Genomic DNA, 8775 nt, shown 5'->3' with positions numbered 1-8775 from the left:
GTTGCACAGTTTGTAGCTAAGTGCCTTACCTGTCAGCAGGTGAAGGCCGAGCACCAGAGACCAGCTGGTTTATTGCAGCCGTTGCCGATAGCGCAGTGGAAATGGGAGGAGATTGCAATGGATTTTGTGACAGGTCTTCCTAGGTCACGGAGGGGAAATGAAGCCGTATGGGTTATTATCGATAGATTGACCAAGACGGCTCACTTCTTGCCTATTAAGGCAACAGATGACGCAGAGACACTCGGTGTACTTTATGTGAAAGAGATTGTGAGATTGCACGGAGTTCCAGTGGCTATTGTGTCGGATAGGGATGCTAAGTTCACCTCGAAGTTCTGGGAAGGACTTCAAACAGCGTTTGGCTCAGCGTTGCACCTTGGTACTGCATTTCATCCACAGACGGACGGCCAGTCGGAGCGTACCATCCAGATCTTAGAGGATATGCTTCGAGCCTGTGTACTTGACTTGGGTGATAGTTGGGAGGATCACCTTCCACTTATTGAGTTTGCCTACAACAATAGTTACAGGCGAGTATTCAGATGGCTCCATTTGAGGCGTTGTATGGTAGACCTTGTAGGTCTCCTGTCTGTTGGACTGAGGTGGGCGAGACAACCGCCTTAGGACCCGACATTGTACTCGAGACTACCGAGAAGATTAAGCTGATCAAACAGAGATTGCTTACAGCTCAGAGCCGACAGAAGAGTTATGCAGATAGGCGGAGACGACCGCTATCCTTTGAGGTGGGAGACCATGTTTTTCTTCGGGTTTCTCCAAGGAAGGGGTTGATGAGGTTCGGGAAGAGTGGCAAGTTGTCGCCACGATTTATTGGACCTTTTGAGATCTTGGACCGCGTAGGAGAGGTTGCCTACAGACTAGCATTGCCACCACAGATGGACAAGGTTCATAATGTCTTTCATGTGTCGATGCTACGGAAGTATGAGCCAGATCCGTCTCATATTTTGAGTTGGGTTGATGTGGACATTGATGAGGATGTTTCCTACGAAGAGGGACCAGTTCAGATTCTTGACGCACAACAGAAGGTATTGAGGAAAAGACGATATCGTTGGTAAAGGTTCTTTGGAAGCATCATGGAGTTGAGGAGGCTACTTGGGAGCTCGAACAGGAGATTCGCTCCAAGTATCCAAAGTTGTTTTCTCCCTCAGGTATGGCCTGATTTCGGGGACGAAATCTTTTAAAGTTGGGAAGAATGTAATGTTGTGATATATATTTAATGCTAAAAGAAAAAGAAATAAAGCAAGTGGGCCCCACCCATGTTTTAAAACACACAAAAAGTGTATAAGGCATTACATGACCCACGACCCAACTGTTTTCTCTCTCTTTCTCTGCTGCATCTTTCCTCTCTCGGCATCTCACTACTTCTTTTTCTTTTTGCAATCTCAAAGCTTGATCTAGCTTTAAACTTCTGGATTTTGGTAGAGCATTGTGAAGCAAAGTTGGAAAGCTCGTCAAGGCCTTCAATTTGATAGGAGCCAATCATCATTTGGTGCACTCTAGGGAGTTCAAAATTCTAGGGTTCTTGGGCTTGGATTTGGGAATTTTGGGAGTTTTCACTTCCATTGAGGTAGGGGTGTTCTAATCTACAATTTCTTAGTTTTTTTGTGAATTTTTCCCCTTAAATTTGATTCTATGCATGCTAATTTTGATTATCTAGTTTGTGGTTGAAGTATGTTTAATTAAAATGCTAAATGTGTTCCATGTGTTATTTGAATTCATATATATGACTAGATTTATTACGGTGATTGAGCATGTTTGGTGTTGACATATTGTATGTCCTAAGATTATGTATTTTTTATTTATTTATTGCTTTGAAAGAAAATGATGCTATGGTCAATAAATAAATAAAAGAAATGATTGTTTAGAAATTTCTATTAAATTGTGATAATGATGTAAATGAAATGTGTGAGAGCCTATGGTTGAATTGATAAATCGAAACATGCTCATTCATGCATTCATTAGGAAAGAGAAAGGAAAAAAAAAAAATATATATATATATATATATATATATATATATATTTTTTTTGAACAAACGAAATTATTTTGGGGAAAATATTTTTTTAAAGGAGTTTGCGAAAACCGGACGCCTAGGAGGCGCTTAGTGGTCCGTGGTGTTAGTGTAGTCTAAAAGGGATCATGGTTGAGCTAACTAGGCCGGATGCGACGCCTTGGAGGTGCCTTGTGGTCGTGGATAGTTAGTCAACCCTCCATTCGTGACGCCTTGGAGGTACCTTGGGTCGGATTACACTAACGGTTTTGGAAGTTGAAACGGAAATGTTTCGGAGAATGGGGAGTAACGTTTGCATATTGCACTTCATGACATTGTGGTAAACTTGTGATTGGGTGGTATTTGTTACATACTTGTTATTGTATTTGAGAGTGTGTGTTTCCTTATAGCATGATCCCTTTCACTTTTAATCTATTCCTTGTATGGATTCACGGGGATATAAGAAGTGTGTCTTAGACACTTCCTACTGAGCTTATGCTCACCCCATTATTTCTAACATTTTTCAGGACATGAAAAAGAGGTGGCGGACGACGATCCACCACGATTTTAGACGAGCACGGAGACCTATTTTATTTTTTTTTGCTATCTTTTGTATTAAAACTCTCTAATATTTTGTAAATGTAATATTAACTAACTCGTAAAATTTTAGTTTAATTAATATAATGTTGTAAGCCATGGACTTTTAAATTCTAACTACGCTTTTTGGACTGTAACTTGATATAACCAACGTATGTTCCTTGTTGGATGAGATGGAGGAATGGGATTTTGTATGTATGTAGTCACTTTGGAGATATGATATAATATATGTATACTGCGTTGGGACAGGATATGTTAGATTTAAGGCCCAGGGAGGCCATTGTAATTATTTTTTTTGTATTTCAACAGGTTGTTTAGAGACATTTTCTGCGGAGGTCATGCCGAAATTTTTTATAGATTTTTATTATTATTTTGGTATCCCATTTGGGTCGTTACAGCCTTTCCCAACACCGACCCTGCATGTACATGACGGGCAAAGGTGGATTATAGCCCACCCTATACTAATATTAGGCCAGCCCAAATATATATATATATATATATATATATATATATATATATATATATATATATATATTATTAGCCCACCTCAGCCTCCCACCCAAGAATGAAACATGTTAAAATAGCAATACGTAGTAGGATTGGAAATGAATTTCTTGCTGACTGCATGACCATCAACCTTGAACGGGAGTTTGTTTGGAAAAATTGACTTGAAGTTTATTATTGACGAATTCGAGTCGAGCACAACTTAGATAGATACTCCCTCTGTCCCAAAGAAAAAATGTCATACTTTCCTTTTTAGTCTGTCCAAAATAATTGTCCACTTTCCTTTTTCAAATAATATATTTTACACATTTCCATATATGTCCTTGGAGTTTAAAATTTCAAACTTGAATGTAAGGACAAATTAGTAACTTTTCAGGGAGACAAGGTATATCCCATTAAAAATTCTTACTCTCCAAAAGCGACATCTAAATTGGAGTATTTTGTAATATTTGAATTCAAATATTTATCTATATTATTTATTTATTTTTTACTTAAAGAAATTTTATTATTAAATTTATGTTTAATATTAGTTCACTCCAACAGGAAATTCTGGATCCGCCCTTACCGGCACTCTAAATTTCATTTGAGTTTACCAAACGAAGCAGCTAAGAAGTGGTGATAGGTTGAATAAGCTCGATGCTTTCCTTGACAATGACTAATAACAAGACATTCAACAACTTGAGCCCATGTCCGCGTCAGAGTTGCCTTCATTGACCACACTTAATATAAATCTGCCTGCTATGCTAAAATGAACACTCCAAAATCACTTCTCTCAACTGCAAGTGGTATCAGAAAAGTCGCAAGTTCTAACTAAAATGGGGCTTCTGAACTTGGGCTTAATCATATCAAGGTCAGTTTTCGATGGTTCCATCTATGTTATAATTGTATGTTGCATAATCTTGTTGCATTCAGGCTTTTCTGTCACCATGGCAACTTCTAGACTCGGAGGGAATGAAACAGACAGACTTGCATTACTTGCATTCAAGGCCGAAATAACCAATGATCCCCTCCGGGCATTGAGCTCATGGAACGAATCAGTTGACTTCTGCCAGTGGCACGGCGTTACATGCAGTCGCCGACACCAGAGGGTAACCGTATTGGACTTGCAGTCGCTTAAGCTAGTGGGATCTATTTCTCCACACATAGGAAATTTGAGCTTTCTTAATACACTACGGCTGGTGAACAATAGCTTCAACCATGTCATCCCTCCAGAACTCGGCCGTTTGAAAAGACTGCAGTACTTGCAGGTGCACAATAATTCAATTGAAGGTGAGATTCCCGCCAATATATCTGGTTGCTCTGCCCTCATTTCCTTTCAAGTTGAACACAATAGTTTGGTAGGTAAAATTCCTGCAGAGCTTGGCTATTTGTCAAAACTTAAAGGAATTTACGTTAATAATAACAATCTGACAGGAAGTATCCCTCCTCCTTTGGGGAATTTATCGTTTCTTCAGTATTTTTATGCAACCCGAAATAGTTTAGTTGGGAGCATTCCAGATGCTATATGCAGATTGCCAAACATTACTGCTATGGTAATGGGTGGAAATATGTTGTCTGGTGAGATCCCTCCTCCACTTTTCAATCACTCTTCCCTCGTTGCTATTGACGTGACAAACAACCAAATTCAGGGGAGTCTTCCCTCGAGCTTTGGCAACACACTTCCAAATCTTGAATTCATTGGCATCGCCATTAACCAATTCATTGGTTCCATTCCTGTTTCAATTTCAAATGCAACAAATCTAGTGTCCATTATAACCGCTGTAAACAAGCTCACGGGAAAAGTTCACACTCTGGAAAAGCTGTGCAAACTTCGGCAGCTTTTAATTTCCCACAATAATCTTGGAAGTAGGGAAGCCGGTGACTTGAACTTTCTAGCCTCTTTGACAAATGCCACTAGTTTAGAGAAATTGGAACTGCAACAAAACAATTTTGGAGGGAAGTTGCCTGAATCCATCGGCAACCTCTCAGCTAAGGTTGTTGTCATGGCTTTAGCAAACAATCATTTATCAGGAGACATTCCAATAGGGATATTGAATCTTGTTAATTTGGAGTCCTTGTATATGGAAGCCAATCAATTTACAGGTAACATTCCACACGACATTGGTAGGCTACAAAAGCTACAAATACTGGGGTTTCTAAAAAACAAGTTGTCTGGAAATATCCCATCTTCTATTGGAAATTTAACTTTTTTAACCCAATTTTCGTTGAGGGAAAACCTCCTCAATGGCAACATCCCTCCTAGTCTTGGAAAATGCAAAAAATTGCTACTATTGGATCTTAGTCAAAACAACCTCAGTGGTACAATACCACAACAGATTTTTGGTCTCTCATCACTATCAATGGCTCTAGACCTTTCTGGAAACCATTTGACTGGCTCTCTTTCCATGGAAGTTGGAAATTTGATAAATCTAGGCTTTTTGGATGTTTCTCACAATGAGTTATTCGGACAAGTTCCTGACTCTCTTGGTAGCTGTGTAACACTGGAAATCCTACTTTTGCATGGAAACCTTTTTAATGGGACCATTCCCTCATCTTTGAGATCTTTGCGAGGTATTTCCAGTTTAGATCTATCTCAAAACAACTTCTCTGGTAAAATTCCAGAATATTTGGAGGGGTTTAAGGGTTTGCAGTATTTGAATCTATCTTTCAATGATTTGGAAGGCACGGTACCACGAGAAGGCATTTTTAAGAATGCAAGTGCAATTTCAGTCACAGGAAATAGCAAGCTCTGCGGTGGTATACCTGAACTTAAGCTACCTCTATGCAACTCCAAAGGGTCTGGAAAAAAGAGATCAGTTGTATCCTCAAAATTAGTAATTATTATATCTTGCGGGATTGTGGGACTAATGTTGCTGTTATTTGTTCTATATTTTTTCTGGTTTAGAAGGACAAAAAAAGTTCCTTCTTCTGATTCACAATCAAATTCACTGTTACAAGTGTCTTACCAAAGTCTCCTTAAAGCTACTGATGGGTTCTCTATAGCCAATTTGATTGGCATGGGTAGTTTTGGGTCCGTTTATAAGGGAATTCTTGATCATGATGGATCCATTATTGCCGTGAAGGTACTTAACCTTGCACACCGTGGGGCTTCTAAGAGTTTCTTAGCAGAGTGTGAGGCATTGAGAAACATCAGACATCGAAATCTTCTGAAAGTACTAACTGCTTGTTCAAGTGTCGATCATCAAGGTAATGACTTCAAGGCCTTGGTTTATGAGTTCATGGAAAATGGTAGTCTAGAGGAGTGGTTGCACCCAAATTCAAGTGAAGATTTCACTGATGAAGTGCCGAAGAAGTTGAACTTTCTTCAGAGATTGAATACTGCCATTAATGTGGCTTACGCACTAGATTATCTTCATCATCAATGTCAAATACCAATAGTTCACTGTGATCTCAAGCCAAGCAATGTTCTTTTGGACAATGAAATGACTGCACATGTTGGTGACTTTGGGTTAGCAAGATTCCTCCGTACAGCAACTGGTGATACTACTAATCATACAAGTTCTATTGGAGTAAGGGGATCTATTGGTTATACTGCTCCAGGTATAAATGCTTTTCCACAATTCTTACTTGTGTTACTTGTTCTTTATAGTATTTCCGTTTCACTTAGTTTTATTTTGTTATTATTTTTTCTGCGGATTTCCATATGCAACAGATTTAGATGCAAAATATATGTAATAGAGAAATTTAACTCTCCCAAGCTATACACAAATTTGGAAGTCACTTGGATATTTACCCTAGCTAGGGATTTAATTATTATTATTATTATTTTTTTCAAAAGCATGAAAATTTAAGCCAAGAGGCATCTCCTTTCATAACTCAATAAATATGTTTCAGTTCTTATCTACCCCAAAATTTATGTTTTACGTATATATAACCAATGATCTCCTGGAATGTATAAAGAAGAGTTCTTTCTTTCATGTATTTTTAATATTAAAATCCGTTGCAATTATGGTCATGTGCATTACAGAGTATGGTATAGGAAGTGAGGTGTCTACAAGTGGTGATGTATATAGCTTTGGCATCCTTCTCCTGGAAATGTTCATTGGGAAGAGACCCACCGATGACATGTTTAGAGATGGTTTAAACATTCATAACTTTACCAAAGCCGCTTTGCCTGAGAAAGTAGAAGAGATAATGGATCCCATACTTCTCCAAGAAAATGCAAACGACGAGCTCACAAGTGCAAATGGTACCAATAATCACAGCAGCATAAAAAGCCATAAAGTTCAAGGTTGCTTGGTTTCAATATTTGAACTCGGAGTAGCTTGTTCTGCAGAATTGGCCAGTGAAAGAATGACCATTACTGATGTAGCAGTTGAGTTACATACAGTGAGGGACATTTTTTGTAGGACAGGAATACATAAAGCACCACAGACTATGACTACACCCCAATCAACAGGTAATATCATTGTCGTATAATTAATTGATTTTAGGTATTAATAAAAATGGATTCAGTTCTCCAATTATCCTCTACTTATCATACATGCAGGAGATTGATGATTCTTCGTGTGGAGGGCATTGGATTCACAAGTTATTCATATGATATTATGGAATTATCTTCTTCTTCTTCTTCTCCATATTATTATTATTATTATTATTATTATTATTATTATTTTTTTTTTTATTATTTTTTATTTTTTTTTTGTAGAAATTCTTCTGAACACATAAGAAGATCATTTTCATTTTCTTCATTTTCATGTATCAATCTGTTTTAGGTCCCAATGTGTGGTTTTTCATGGATAATTAAAGATGGACGACTTCCTTGTTTCATTTCCATTCTAGTACTAGAATTTATACACTGTTACAAGTTCGTTAGATTTGTTGGGCATACAGAACCAAAAAATGGTGGTAACGAGGAAGCATAAATGAGACATTATTGGAGAAAGAAGGTGTCAATCTCTTCTTTGTTTTGTTGAATGTAAGGAAATTATATGTGCTTTGCGGAAGGAAAAAAAAAAAAAGATGTGATTTTATTATTTTTACCATTTTGTCCTTAATTATTTAAATTAATGCATTTAAATGAGGGTGAAAATGTTTTATCTTTTTAATTTATCCAATTATTGATTCATTCTCTCTGAATGGAAGTAAAATGGTAGATTTGAGGGATGATCCCATGCAACCTTTTTCTTTTCAATTCTTCTCAGTCAAACCGTACTCTTGTGATATGAGTTTATTCAGAATATTTTAGTGGATTTTTAATGTTTTTTTTATAAAAAAAAAAAAAAAAAAAAAATCAAATTCATATTAGTGCACCCAAAAACCGATCCGATGCACAACCAATGTTTATCAAAGTGCAGTTTTCTACTATTACATACACACATTTGTGTGTGCTTGCTGCTTATATGTCTATCATCCATATGCGTGCATGTACTAATGTACATATATGTATGTACGCATACTGATATCATTCGTGTGCGCTTTTCATGTACTATTTGTTTTAGGCCCCAATGAGCAACTTTTCATGGATAAAAGATAAAGACCGACCTTGTTTCATTTCCTATGTGCAACTTTTTATGGTTTGTTTCGAGTGGGCTCTTTGTTAGGGATCTCGTTTTGTTTGGGCCTTGGTCCTTTCTCCTAGTCAGCTCTGGGCTTTAGCCTATCTCTTCTTGTTCCTGGGCTGAGGGCCCTTTTAGTCTTTGTTGTGTGACGTGTATCTTCTATATATAGTTTTC

General features: G+C 37.6%; 1 protein-coding gene across 1 annotated transcript; it reads left to right on the top strand.

Moving 5' to 3' along the window:
• The first annotated feature begins 3872 nt into the window (after positions 1–3872).
• Positions 3873–7874, top strand: LOC132270795 (probable LRR receptor-like serine/threonine-protein kinase At3g47570). The gene is made up of 3 exons (XM_059772000.1): positions 3873–6640; positions 7068–7499; positions 7590–7874. The coding sequence occupies exons 1-3, from the start codon at positions 3916–3918 to the stop codon at positions 7595–7597; spliced, it is 3165 nt and encodes a 1054-aa protein (XP_059627983.1). The 5' UTR covers positions 3873–3915; the 3' UTR covers positions 7598–7874.
• Positions 7875–8775: the final 901 nt, after the last annotated feature.

Source organism: Cornus florida, unplaced genomic scaffold, assembly GCF_030987335.1.
Source record: "Cornus florida cultivar Cherokee Brave unplaced genomic scaffold, ASM3098733v1 CherokeeBrave_3.0.0_Hap2_Chr08, whole genome shotgun sequence".
Taxonomy (NCBI): domain Eukaryota; kingdom Viridiplantae; phylum Streptophyta; class Magnoliopsida; order Cornales; family Cornaceae; genus Cornus; species Cornus florida.
This window is presented reverse-complemented; position numbering and strand designations above follow the sequence as displayed.